The 14,700-nt window shown below is 41.0% G+C and overlaps 1 protein-coding gene across 6 annotated transcripts in view; it reads left to right on the plus strand.

Annotated features, from left to right (window-relative positions):
* The window catches only part of LOC133489155 (voltage-dependent calcium channel subunit alpha-2/delta-3-like), a 102,083-nt gene that overhangs the window by 43,445 nt on the left and 43,938 nt on the right, over positions 1-14,700 (plus strand). For all 6 annotated transcript variants that reach the window (XR_009791841.1, XR_009791855.1, XM_061798238.1 and 3 more), the window contains exons 7-12: positions 1,209-1,420; positions 2,258-2,332; positions 5,830-5,919; positions 6,333-6,446; positions 8,714-8,792; positions 14,480-14,613. Coding sequence is in view for 4 of the 6 variants with exons in the window: in XM_061798238.1 (XP_061654222.1) it covers positions 1,209-1,420; positions 2,258-2,332; positions 5,830-5,919; positions 6,333-6,446; positions 8,714-8,792; positions 14,480-14,613 (704 nt within the window). In the remaining 2 variants the exon portion in view is untranslated. The remainder of the gene's footprint in view (positions 1-1,208; positions 1,421-2,257; positions 2,333-5,829; positions 5,920-6,332; positions 6,447-8,713; positions 8,793-14,479; positions 14,614-14,700) is intronic.

Here is a 14,700-nt window from a genome sequence, read left to right on the forward strand (position 1 = left end):
TTCCAAACGATTCTCGATTCCGATTCTTTTAGGGGGCTGGGTCAAAAATGTTTGCATGGTTTATATAAAGGGTGTCCAAATTATGAACATCCATTTTCTTAGCAGTCCGCAGCACAGACTAAAATGAACATTTGGCTCGAGGTTCTTTATAACCAGTATCAATATCAAACCTACGAACTAAAAGGCAATGTGTGTGGAACTAACCCAGTTGATTTAATATTCATTAATTAATGTTTCAGATCAAAGTTAAATATAGCATTGTTAAATAGTTATTTGAACTGTTTTAACTATTTTATTTTATTGTTTCACTCACCCAGTTGACTGAGAGTTGACTTCACTGACAGCATTGTTATGCAATATAGCTGCCCCTGTATTCTGTTTCATCACGTCAAATGGTTTATATGTGCAAGTTTTAACTTGACTTGTAAGCCATTGTAAGCTTGTAGCCATTTATTTTGAAGGGTACGCACCGGAACTCAGCATTTTGGCACGAAAAGTAACTTCACACCGCACCGGTCATTGTTTTTGATATATATATATATTTTTTTTTTCTAATGTTTTTTTTTTTTTTTTTTTTAAATGGATGGAAACAAATGTTATAAAACGCTGATTCTTTTCCCTACCCACCGATGAGGCACAAGGTTAGTGTTTGTGGTACTGTGAGACAACGTTTATGTGAATTTTGTCCCAATTCATTATGATGTTAAGTCTAAGTTTTAGCCCAATGTTGAGTTTTTTTTTCTTCTTTCTTTTGTCATCGGCGCTTATATTGATTTGAAGACTTAAATAAACGATAAAAACCATCAGTGCAAAAGGGCAACCAACCGTTTACCTTGTTAGCTGTCTCAATGTTAGCATAGACATATTTTATCGTTTCACTCACCCAATTGACTGAGAGTTGACTTCACTGAAGCGCTTCTTCTTCTTCGCGGCTGGAGGACTAGGCATCGAAACTGGGAACTGAAATTCTTTAATTTTAACGGTTCCAATCGGTTCTCGATTCTCGATGCCCAAGCCTAGCTATAAGAAAAATTAATAGTTGATAGATTGAGCTTTTTAGACGAAGCAGTACAACAACAAAAAATGTTTTCAGTTTATTTTATGCTCTGGAAGTTCCAAATAATGCAATAAAACTGAAATAGAAGCTGTTATTTGGTGCTCTTGTGACACTTTCTGGCAATGTAATGTCCTTTTTTCCACTGTCCAAGGGATCAAATGGAAACCAGATGAACACGGGGTCATTGCTTTTGACTGCCGTAACAGGAAGTGGTACATCCAGGCTGCTACCTCACCAAAAAATGTCGTGATTCTCGTCGATGTCAGCGGGAGCATGAAAGGTCTCAGACTGACCATTGCCAGGCAGACGGTTTCCTCCATACTGGACACTCTAGGAGACGACGACTTCTTCAACATCATCGCTGTAAGTTCACACAGATACCATAGAAAGGACGATACACGTACATTGCGTTTTAGAACTCACTCGGTTTTGGATTCCGATAGACGAGCCAAGATCCTCTCTCGCTAAGATAAAAAGAAATGCTGGAACAAATCAGCTTTCTCTCTTGTCACGCTCACAGCCAATTAGCAGCTTGCTGAATGAAGATTTGAAGCACAAAAAAAAGACAGTTGTTGATTGGATCCCGCCTCAGGCATCCAAACCATTGTTACTGTGTGTGTGTCACCATGCACACGTCTGTGTCTGATGCTATTTCACATCAAAATGTAGCCTGTCACATTGCCAGCCCACATTCTGTCTCGCCACAGAACAAAGTTGTCATTATCATTTCATATCCTAATCACGTTATTTAGAAAATGATTCTTCTAGAAAGGAGAAGAAAGATTGGGAAAATATGTTTCCCAGATTCCTTTGCCTCATTGTCTCGTTTCCTTGTTATTTTCAATCGTTACTGTTGCATTTTGCTCATAATTACACAAAAACTTTTCAAATCCGTAAGAAACGTTTCGTTTCGATTATCAATTGTTCCAAAGTAATCTTAGTTTCTTGTGAGTGTTTATGCTACTTTGTACAAAAATTAATTGGGGAGGGTAGTTATTAGCCGATGTCTGTTGTCTTTTATGCACTTTTATGTTTTTAATTATCGCGGAGTGGCAGGCGTTTCATTTCATGGATATTCTGTGTGTGCGGCACATTGCAAACCCTCACATTAAGCATTGTTTAACCACTGAATTAAACAAGTATATTGTACATATTGGAACTACTAATGATAACTTACTGATTCCATTTGTGTTGTTTTAGTACAATGAGGAATTGCATTACGTGGAGCCTTGCCTGAATGGAACGCTGGTCCAAGCTGACGTCGCCAACAAAGATGTGAGCCCCCTTTCAGTCTCCTATTATTCCCATCCCTCAAAAGACAGACACTTTTAAGAAAATAAAAAAAAAAAAATTCAAACTAATCAATTCGCTGAAGCTGATTAGGGGTGGTTTCAAAGCTATATTCTCATCAGGTGACTGGTTTTGTTTGGTTGAATCAATTCTAACCATAATGTTTGAATCTGGGCTGTTTATGAAATTTATTGCTCATGGGTGGCTTCTAGAATTGATCTTCTGCAAAAAATACGCCCTCAACCATTTTCTGAACTAATCACAATGATCAGAGTTTAATTGCTCCCATATTTAATGATACACTAAATGTCCATATCGTCTGAATCCTTTCTTTTTTTTCATTTGAAATTAAATCCAGCCTATGTTATATCCCGCCATTTTGTTTCCCCTTAACCTGCGTCGATGGAACGTATTAGTGAATAAACACCATATCACGTGCATGTTAGCCAAATGGTGTGCGGAATTGCTGGGCCAGCACGACGAGTAAGGGCGGGACGCCACCCAATCCCAAGGACCTAGGGCGGTCGCCCAGCCCAACCGAAGCGCCCCGACCAGCCCCGACCAGAAATGTGAATACCCACCATCCACCGTATTACGATGGTTACCAGGTCCCCGACTGGCAACCATTATCCCTGTACCGTGATCGTGTGTGGTGGGGTGTCGTGCATTAAAGTAGGGGAGACTGGTGGGGGTGAGGCGAGACGATCACGGGACAATGATGACTCGCAATCGTCACCTTCACCCAGACAAACCAGCTCCCCAAAGGATGTGCGAATGTATGTAGTGCATTAAAACTTCAGGGGGAGAAAAAGCATGGCGGGCCAGAGAGCAGGTCAGAGTGCCGGAACACCTGGCCGAGTGTCCTCCCCAGCTTGACACTGCCCTCCCCCTACTGACGGGTGTATGATGCATTTAAAACTGGAGGACCGCCCCACCCGGAGGACAACATGGACAACGACCCAACCTACGAGGAGGAGGGAGAACAGGCCCAGGCCCCCCAGAGGCCCCACACTGCAGATCCGGAGCTAAAAGAATAGGAGTTCGAGTACATGCAAGTGACCCTATGGCGTACACAGGAGTCATAGATGAGAAGATATCATTTGGCTACATTACTTTTCTGGGTGACATTCTTTCCCAGGCAGACAAGAATCAAGGATCGAGGTTCATAATTTTTATGCAAGGTGACCAGTTTTTAAAGTTGTCCATTTGGTTATTGCATTCAGCAGAGATATTTTCAAGTGTTATATGATAAGATTTTGCCATTTGTTGATGTTGGTGGTTCATCTTCCCAGTTTAAAAATTTTGTTCTTTTAGGGATTGCTAAAATTACAAGTATCGGTTGAGCATGTTAATTTGCGAGGTCTATACCTTTTCGATGACTCTAAATTGCCCCTAGGTGTGACAGGAGTGCGAAAAGTTGTTTGTTTGTATGTGCCCTGCGATTGGCTGGCAACCAGTTCAGGGTGTACCCCGCCTCCTGCCCAATGACAGCTGGGATAGGCTCCAGCACGCCCGCGACCCTAGTGAGGAGAAGCGGCTCAGAAAATTGATGGATGGATGGATACCTTTTCGATCACCCGATAGACAAAGACGAGGAGAAATTTGAATCCTACAGTTCAAAACTGAGGAGAGTTTCTGTGTTATTAGCGACCAGAAGCGCTGTAAAGGTGTATAAAGCCAAAGAGTGTGAAAGTAAGTGTCTGGAGGGGTTTCAGTACAGTAAGTGCATGTTTGATTTTGAATAGTACATTTTATGCATACTATATTGCGTAATGTGTGATCTACGGAGTACTTTAAACTTGATCAGCTGTCGATTACTGATTTTTTTAATTTTTTTTTGTCATTGAGAATGTATTTCTCCAGATTTGTGCCCAGTATTCATTGTCAGGAGACACTAAGAGGTGTTTTTCCCATTTTATGATTTTATTTTAGATTTATGTAATTTTGCTGCTGATGGTGTTGAGGGGAGCTGCAGCCTATTAAAAGACACGCTCACCCTGGACTGACAAATAAAATACAATAAATAAAGTGCACAACCCCCAAATCCTTGAGTTCAAAAATATATTTGATGAAAGCGCACCAGTGCATACATACACAAGACAAACTGAAAGTAACCATCTAATTCACTCGTATCCATCCATATTAATACTGACGTTAGTATCAATAGCATCGATATTTGGATTGATGCAGCCTCTACTAATAGTAGGCCATATGCCATCACTACTTTGAACGCACATTCTCCAACGGACACACTGCTGCGATATGAAGTGTGTGTCCCGCTGTGTTGGGACTTTTATCGGAATCTTAACTCACAAACATACAGTAAAGTACTGTACAAGTTTTCTTTCTGTCACACTCAAATGCAGCAGGTAATAGGTGCTGTGCTCCAGGGTGAAACCTTTTATTGGAACTGATTAACCTTTTTTTTTTTTTTTAACGCCAAAGGAGAGGGATGCTTGAGGTTATTTTGACGCATTTACTATATAATGTTAGTGATGTGTGTGTGTGTGTGTGTGAGGGGGCGGGGGGTCGACACTGATAGGGCCTTAACACAGCTTCGGCCTCCCACTGAGCGTGGCGAACCTTCTCTCCTCTCAGTGGAGCCAAATACCTGAGGAGTTAAAAAGAGAGGGAGTGGAAGGAAAAAGTGGGGAGAAATAATAATTGATTATTTTGTGGCTAGAATGTTCAGACAGTTGCCCATAGATACCAGAAAGTAAAAACCTGTATACATTGATGTTCCCTTTTTGGTTGGGTAAATTACAAATCAATAGAAAACATTCCATGTGTATCCTAATTGAGACAGAGAGCATTGCACCATGCAAAAATGCCAACCAGAATTGTCTTCACAATATGCAACCAGGAGCCCAAAATGTTCTAAGCCTTCAGCAAGAGTTCGTTTTACTTGGATTTACAGTATGTGAAATGTTTAACAACCAATCCCAACCAAAAGTTAGCATTTTATATTTCCATTGGGCAGGTAAAACAAAACCAAAAAAAACTTAGAAATAACTTTTTTTTTAAATATGAGTCTCCACCAAATGGTTGAGGTGTGACGTGATGAAAAATAAAGAGCATGATAATGGTAAAAACAGGACGAAAAGTAACTTAAAAAAATACACAGTTTAAAGGTGTGGGAACATTGGATTCACTATATTTTCGTATTGCGTTGTTTCATTTTATTGCTGTTTTTGCATGTGAATATTAAAAAGAAGTATGAAATATTACCTTAATGACTACTTCTATTGCTATCGTCATCTTATCTGTCTCGGGTGCAACTCCACACCTTTATTTGAGCTCTACAATAACAACAACAATTTTTCCTTTATAAACATACCAAATGGTTGAGCTGACATCTGCGGCAATGGAATCTATGGCCCTTTAAAACTAAATATTTGCTTTCTCAATGTGTTCTAATGACTGGTTGAGTGTCCTTTGTCACATTGATAGTTAAACCGATTCCCTGAACTATATTTTTTCAGCATTTCCGGGAGCACCTTCACAAGCTGTTTGCTAAAGGCATCGGAATGTTAGACATCGCTTTAAGTGAGGCCTTCAATCTTCTCAGTGAGGTAAGTAAGAACTACACAGATGCATTATTGCGTCATCACTATGCTGCAATTCATCATCTATCAATCAAATCGATCATACCGAATTATGTCAACTGACTCATCGTTGTGGGAACGTAATCAGACGTGCCAGTACAGCGTTCTCAATTTTCAGCATGGATTTAACAAGAAATACAAAACGAAACTTAAACAACGGAATGCAGTAATCTTATCTCAGTGAAATAGTCTCACGACAGCTCATCAGTCATTGAAAAAGGTTTGCTCTTTATATCAGTTGCAGTTTGATTAAGTTAATAAAAATTGATTAGCTGGATCATATTCAATGCAATATTTTGTTTTGTGGTTATTTTTTTTAAATTTGCATTTCTTCTCAAGTAACTCTGTCTTACTTTGTCACTCGTTCTCCGTCTTCCCAGTTCAACGAGACCGGCAGAGGCAGTGAGTGTAGCCAAGCCATTATGTTGGTTACAGATGGAGCAGTGGATACCTACGATGCCATCTTTGCCAAGTACAACTGGCCAGAAAGGAAGGTAGCGTATTATATTATGCACACAACACATTATTGTCAAGATTATGTTGAAGGGCAATTTTGTATCAATGTCACCAACTCTACACAACAGACTATGAATACATTTTACATTTAAAAAAAAATAGAGGGCAAGTTTGAACACGTGAGTTTTGAGCAGTGATTTAAAGGTGTCTAGGTCTGTGCAGTTGTGAATGTGTTGGGGAAGGAAGTTCCAGAGGGATGGAGCTGCAATGGTAAATACTTCTTTCCCACCAGGTTCTGTACTTGGTCCCCTGTGGTTGGGAAAGAAGTTTAGAATCAAAGGAGGAGGTCTGGTGATGAAAGGCTAAAGGGTGAGGAAAATAACTTTGAACTGGATGCGTTGAGGGATTGGGAGCCAGTGGCCACAACATGCTGACACACGATTGTTTTGTTGTCAACAAGGTTTTGTGAAAATAACTGAGTAGTGAAGCAAAGGTCAACTATTGAATTATCCCCCTTTACCTTCTTTCTTGTTAGATCTTTAAAAAAGTCGACCCCAGAAGCAGTCTTCAGAACCAGTTTTGCCGCTCTTACTTTTACAATGACAAGGGAAGGAGGAGATGGAGACAATTTTCTTAGTAATGAATAAGGATTTAGGGAGTTATTCATTGATGTGTGTGCACATACAGTGCTCATTTTGATGCCTTCAAGTCCCTGTAAAGTGAAGGAAAACCGCACAGAAGAGTGTTGTTAACAAACATGCCAAATTTTAGCCACGACCAAAAAAACAGGGAAACTGAAATGATGAAAAACAGTTTAACGCTATATCTCCACAATTTAATACAGCAGTTAGTCTTTGCAGAGTTTCAGTATTTATCTTCAAATATGGACGCATTATGTACAGTATGTAGAAACAAATCTCTAAAATCAGTTTCCAGGGTCTTTAAGGAATATTTGATTGGCAATTTACACATAATTAGCCCCTTATGTGCACTGTATGTTTGTTGTTGTTGTTGTTTTTTAACCTAAAACGGCACTTTGCTTTACATATGGTTATATTCCCATGTGGGTTTTGGTGGGCCATAGTGTGAACCCCCTCTCACCGACTTGTGACTGCTGACTCAAGGCTGAAAAAAAATGAGAATTGGAAAAGGTTCCTATTGTTCAATTTATAAAATGTCCTGCTGATAATAGAAGTCTTCAGTCACTGTCGCTCTACTGAGATTCTCTCCCTCTTCTGCTCTGTCACTTTTCCTTAAGCTTAGAGTGACAACCAACTCGCTTTGTAGCGGAATGAAAATTACTTTTTAATAGCATTCGCTCCAGTATATCCAAATGTTAATCATGAATTATTTTCAGGAATCACACCTATAGGCATCAAGCAAACAAATGTGCTTTTGCATTTATGCTGTAAATATTTGAAACGGTATTCAGTAGATGTATGTGTGCATTCAGGTAGGTTGAAGATTGCATGCAGTGACGTGGGGCCACGGCTTGTTTTTACCTCCGGTGCACTTTGCACACTGCACTGAATCTCTTTCATATTTAATAAGCAGTCTCCTGTTCTTTGACTTCTCAATGACCAGAGAAGTGTACTACTGAGACTTCTTTTAGGACTATAATGTAAACATAGTGTGTCATATTGACAAGGCAATCCAAATGCTCCATGTTTGTGTGAATGTAAATGTTTATTGTCCAGGTGGTATAATTAGATAGCAACTGTTTTAGAACAGCAGACAATGAAGTATCAATATTCATATTAAAAATAAATTATGGACTCTGCAACAGGTGGCTAGCTATAATCATTTCTCTCTTAAAGCTGTAAAACAATATACAGTCTATATGATGCACCATAGTAACAGTGGGGGGAAAGAAATACTTTTGAAGAGAAGCAGCCTAATAAATATATGATTTTGTCAAGTGCAGGTATTCAAAATAAACGCACGCTCATTTAAACATGTAGTGGCCCATTCAGTAGACGTTCTAGTACACACACACACACACACACACACACACACACACACACACACACACGCACACACTCACACATGCACACACACGTGCACACTTTGGTTTCATAAACATGATATTAATGAAACTAAACTACAACGAACGCTAATTTTCATTGTAAAAAAAATAAATAAATATGTTATTAAACTAGTAGAACAGGCCAGCTAATCACTTCCAAATACAGAATGAATTTACTTGTCTTGTTTTGATTGCATTATCTACTCCATGCTGGCGGGGTGGGCCCCGTGGAAACATGATTAAGATGACTGACAGTTGCTGTCTGCTGTTTTTCCACAGGTCCGCATATTCCCTTACCTGATTGGCCGAGAGTCAGCCTTTGCAGATAATCTCAAATGGATGGCATGTGCTAACAAAGGTGAGATCAACACACAGCTGTACTTTGTTCACCCATTTATTTATTTATTTTGCTAAGAGAGTTTGCATCGGCGGCACGGTGGCCGACTGGTTAGAGCGTCAGCCTCACAGTTCTGAGGAGCGGGAATCAATCCCCGGCCCCGCCTGTGTGGAGTTTGCATGTTCTCCCCGTGCCTGCGTGGGTTTTCTCCGGACACTCCGGTTTCCTCCCACATCCCAAAAAACATGCATTAATTGGGGACTCTAAATTGCCCGTAGGTGTGGATGTGAGTGCGAAAGGTTGTTTGTTTGTATGTGCCCTGCGATTGGCTGGCAACCAGTTCAGGGTGTACCCCGCCTCCAGCCCGATGATAGCTGGGATAGGCTCCAGCACGCCCGCGACCCTAGTGAGGAGAAGCGGCTCAGAAAATGGATGGATGGATGGAGTTTGCGTCATGTGAGAGTGAGATACAAAGAAACATTATTAATTTATTTGGGCATTGGTGTGTGTGTATCCCTTGAAGATATTTGGGGTGAGGATGAGCCAATAGAACTGCACAACTTGATAGGACATTTTTTTTAAACCTAAAATAATTCATGCTTTGAACATGGGTACCAGCAAATCAATGCTGCGTATTATACATAGGTAGAAGGGAATTCCTGATTTTTGGGCTTGATTTTACTCGAGAGCGATGCAGTTTGTAACTGAAATGGACATAGCCTGCAAGCCGCTCAGTTAGAGTGAGTTGATGCACTTGATTGAATGGCATGCACAAACACAAGGGATTCTATTTTTGTGACCGCCGTAAATCTGGGCTGAGGCGGGTTAGACCGGGCGTTGGTAATTTCGCGGACGAGCGCAAGGCATTGTATTTAAAAGAGGAAGGTCTGCGCCGCTGTCGGCGTGAACACATCAGATTTCAATCATATCCAATCAAAGTGGCTCCTCCCTTTGAGCTGGTGAGAACCGCTGGCGACTTAAACATATACTGTACGTCCACGGAGCTCAGTATCTGTCTGCCTGTGCCCCGATCAAATTCAGGCGGCAGTTGGACATGGTCTGAGCAGGCGTAAATTTAGATCATCTTTCTGCCACCAAATTAAATTATCTCCATGGACATTTGCGCTCCGACGCATATGCGCTGTTTACGGAAATAGCCCGACATGTTGTGTGAAGCTGTTAGTAGATGTGAGACGAGAGCAAGATTGAAGTCTCATATACTGCATGTCTACAGCCGGGATGCTGCATTTTTAATCTCACAATCACAGTGTGCATGACGTCACTCACGTTTACATCATTTTAGCAGTGGCTCTCGTCACTCTCCAAATCTCCTCTGCGATGCACGTTGGGCTTCTCGTTGTTGTATTCATATACAGCGACAATTGAGTTTATCCTCCAGTATGCTATCACCAGCTGGTTTGACAGTTTAACAGTTCAATCGAGAGCTAAGATTTCTAGTTTAGTTAAAACAGCAGGTAAGATTATCCACTGGACCATTTTCACGCAGACAAATGCCATTTTATCAGACAGTACACGTGCTAAACTCTGAAGTTGTTCTCGTGTACTCTGCAAGGCAATATCGGCTTCCCCTGTGCAGGCACAATTGTTACATACATTATTTTGTTCCAGTTTCAATCAAGCTCCTTAACAGCTAGAAATTAGTTTAAGGGTTCTCTGTTGGGAAATTAATGTATACTCCAGCCATTGCATTTTACATATTTATGATGGAATGGATGTTTTGGTGTGATGATGTGTGAATACTTGTGTTGATGCTGTGATGGAATGTTTGTAGGTGATGTGGAGGTGTATGTGTGCAGGCAATGCATTGGTAGAGCCGTCCAGTGTTGGTTTGTATCTAGTCCGCTACTGTCTTTCAAATAAATGTATTTTGTGTGAGATGTTTGTTTCTGGCGGCACGGTGGATGACTGGTTAGCACATCTGCCTCACAGTTCTGAGGACCGGGGTTCAAATCCCGGCCCCGCCTGTGTGGAGTTTGCATGTTCTCCCTGTGCCTGCGTGGCTTTTCTCCGGGTACTCTGGGTTCCTCCCACATCGCAAACACATGCGTGGCAGGTTGATTGAAGACTCTAAATTGCCCGTATGTATGAATGTAAGTGCAAATGGTTGTTTGTTTCTATGTGCCTTGTGATTGGCTGGCGAAGATAGCTGGGATAGGCTCCGACCCAAGTGAGGATAAAGCAGTACAGAAAATGGATGGATGGATGGATGTTTGTTTCCCGTGTACAATATTCATGCGATGTGGGTTTTCCCCTGGCTCTGAGAGAAATTTCTCCCTGGAGGAGATGAATAAAAGTAACGTGAACCTGAGACAAACAGAGAAAAGACCAATAACGTCGATATTCTTCAAAGCGCTGCAATATTGCAAACGGCCCAGCATGATGGAAAAAGGATGGAAAGTGTAAAATAGGGAGAATCTAACAAAGCTCTTTGTAAACAAGCTGCCAGTTAAGGCGCATGCAACAACAAGCGCCGATACTCTCCTCCAAAGAGTCAACAAACAAAGAAGAAACAGTCGACCAAGATTCTTGGTAAAAGTTTTTCAGAGGTTCGATCAATGGCCAATGACCATGCCAACCATCAGTTCATTACATTTAGTAGATTGTTTTCATGTTAACCTCACAAATAGACTGTGTTGGAGCTTTTATTATACAAAACCAATTCCAATGAAGTTGGAACGTTGTGTTAAACATAAATAAAAACAGAATACTGTGATTTGCAAATCATGTTCGACCTATATTTAATTGAATACACTACAAAGACAAGATATTTAATGTTCAAACTGATAAACTTGATTGTTTTTAGAAAATAATCATGAACAATTTTATGGCTGCAACACGTTCCAAAAAAACTGGGACAGGTGGCAAAAAAAGACTGAGAAAGTGGAGGAACGCTCATCAAACACCTGTTTAGAACATCCCACAGTTGAACAAGCATTCACAAGCAAAGACGGGGCAAGGTCCACCTCTTTGTGTGTGTGAGAAAATAGTCGAACAGTTTAAGGAAAATGCAAGGAATTTAGGGATTTCATCATCAACGGTCCATAATATCATCAAAAGTTTCAGAGAATCTCCCAGAAACTCCGCCAGCTTCTCTGGGCCCGAGCTCATCTAAGATGGACTGACGGAAAGTGGAAAAGTGTTCTGTGGTCCGACGAGTCCACATTTCAAATTCATCCATCCATCCATTTTCCGAGCCGCTTCTCCACACTAGAGTCGCGGGCGTGCTGGAGCCTATCCCAGCTATCATCAGGCAGGATTACACACTGAACTGGTTGCCAGCCAATCGCAGGGCCCATACAAACAAACAACCATTCGCACTCACATTCACACCTACGGGCAATTTAGAGTTGTCAACCTACCATGCATGTTTTTGGGATGTGGGAGGAAACCGGAGTGCCCGCAGAAAACCCACGCAAGCACGGGGAGAACATGCAAACTCCACACAGGCGGCGCAGGGGATTGAACCCCGGTCCTCAGAACTGTGAGGCAGACGATCTAACCAGTCGGCGAACGTGCCGCCCACATTTCAAATTGTTTTTGGAAATTGTGGACGTCATGTCTTCCGGGCCAGAGGAAAAGAACCATCCGGACTGTTATGGACACAAAGCTCAAAAGCCAGCTTCTGTGATGGTATGGGTCTGTGTTAGTGCCAATGTCATGGGTAACTTACACCATTAATGCTGACAGGTACATACAGGTTTTGGAGAAACATATGCTGCCATCCAAGCAACATCTTTTTCATGGACGCCCCGCTTATTTCACCAAGACAATGCCAAACCACATTCTGCACGTGTTACAACAGCGTGGCTTCGTAGTAAAAGAGTGCGAGTACTAGACTGGCCTGCCTGCAGTCCAGACCTGTCTCCCATTGAAAATGCGAGACAAGAATGGGAAAGAGTTCCACCTACAAAGCTTCAACCATTAGTGTCCTCAGTTCCCAAACGTTTATTGAATGTTGTTAAAAGAAAAGCTGATGTAACACAGTGGTAAACATGACCCTGTCCCAGCTCTTTTGGAACGTGTTGCAGCCATAAAATTCTAGGTTAAGGATATTTGCTAAAAACAATAAAGTTGATCAGTTTGAACATTAAATATCTTGTATTTGTAGTGTATTCAATTAAATATAGGTTGAACATGATTTGCAAATCATTGTATTCTGTTTTTATTTATGTTTAACACAACGTCCCAACTTCATTGGAATTGGGGTTCTATTTATGCAATTATTTTTTTTAATGTATATTTGTTTTTATTATAACGAAAGTTGATTATCAATAACCTAAGAGTTAGGTCTTCAGATAATTAAAATTAGTTACACTCATGACGTACTTTGACAACACCTCGTTGTGTGCATTCTCACTAACGCATGGAGCCAAAAGAGCTCCGTTAAGTACATATTTATACTTTCATCTTGAATAGCTCATATTGCTGCTGTCCTGGCTTGTACCAATGACAGGTGTACGATGTCACTAGAAGCAGGGAGTCGTCATTTATTTATTTTTTTTGCTTCCCAGCTCATCTCCCTAGTGGCTCAGCCCGAAGGACGCCTTTAGGCCTCCGGAGGGACTCGTCATTCTTCACTCAGCACCGTGATAAACAATGCTGCTCCACTGAGGCAGCTTGTTTCGTGCCCTATGTGAGCCTTTTCTGTGTGTGTGTGTGTGTGTGTGTTGTAAATGAGTATCTGGTGAAATGATAGCTGGATCCCAGCCTGTCTTAGTATGAAAAGAAGAGAACACGGTTCACTTCCTGGTCAAGCTGGAAAGTCATGCCGTCTCTTTCTATTGAATTATTAGAATTTTACTACTACTTTAATAAATACATTCTTTTGCAACAAGGGAAAGTTATGTTTGAACATTTGTTCCCTATTGCCTGTTCTAAGTTGCGATTGTTGTGACGTTTTGACCGATTCTTCCCCATCACACGTCGATGTTTTGTATTAGTCTGGAATCCTCTGGCGCTGGCCCCTTTCTCCATGTGGAATAAAGGTCACTGACTGAACCATTGACCCCAAAATCTATTTCCTCTAGCTATGTTTTTCTCCTTGACTGCCTCATGGTGATGGTGACAGTTTGTTTTTCTGGATGAGTGGAAATGTGGCCTCTCTCGTTCCCCCTATTCTCCTTGTCACTTTTTTATCCTCTCTGTCTGACTTTACTGCTTCCCTGCCCCCTGTTGAGATAACAGCGCATTTCCTTCTGCACATGGACATTAGCATCATAATGGCGACGTTATCGTCATATGAAATAGCATCACATTTGGATTCAATGAAGTAGTTTTTGCATAACATTTCCATATCACTCACCTATTCCCAAACCCATGCTGGTTTTGCTTTCACGTGACTGCAGGGAATGATCTCGCAATTGCTTGAAAATGTATCGAGCTTCATCTCACAGCTACACTTTCTCATGCTGCCTGCTGAACTGTATTTTAGATGCAATTCCTTCGCGTTTTTCAACTAAACTGCCAGAGATTGTTCTAAGAAGATTCTGATGCTTTTGGAGTATGTTGGGTGGGCTGTAATGCAAGTCTTTTTTTTTTTTTTTTTTTAAATGACGCCCTTTAGAATTTTCACCCCTGTTTGAAGTGAGACTGGTAGAAAAGTGAGTGAGGAGACTCAAATTCCAACTATATTATTGATAAATCTATTGGTAATTCACAGTAGTTTCTTGTCCAACTTTTCTCAACAGGTTACTTCACTCAAATATCAACACTGGCAGATGTCCAAGAGAATGTGATGGAGTATCTCCATGTGCTGAGTCGTCCCAAGGTGATTGACAGGGAACATGATACGGTTTGGACTGAGGCCTACATTGATAGCACCGTAAGTTTACACAATCAATCAGAAAGATACAGTATGCCAACGTTGTGTGCGTTTTTTTTAATGTACTTTAACTTTTTACTGAGCAGG

This window comes from Phyllopteryx taeniolatus, chromosome 1 (genome assembly GCF_024500385.1).
Source record: "Phyllopteryx taeniolatus isolate TA_2022b chromosome 1, UOR_Ptae_1.2, whole genome shotgun sequence".
NCBI lineage: Eukaryota > Metazoa > Chordata > Actinopteri > Syngnathiformes > Syngnathidae > Phyllopteryx > Phyllopteryx taeniolatus.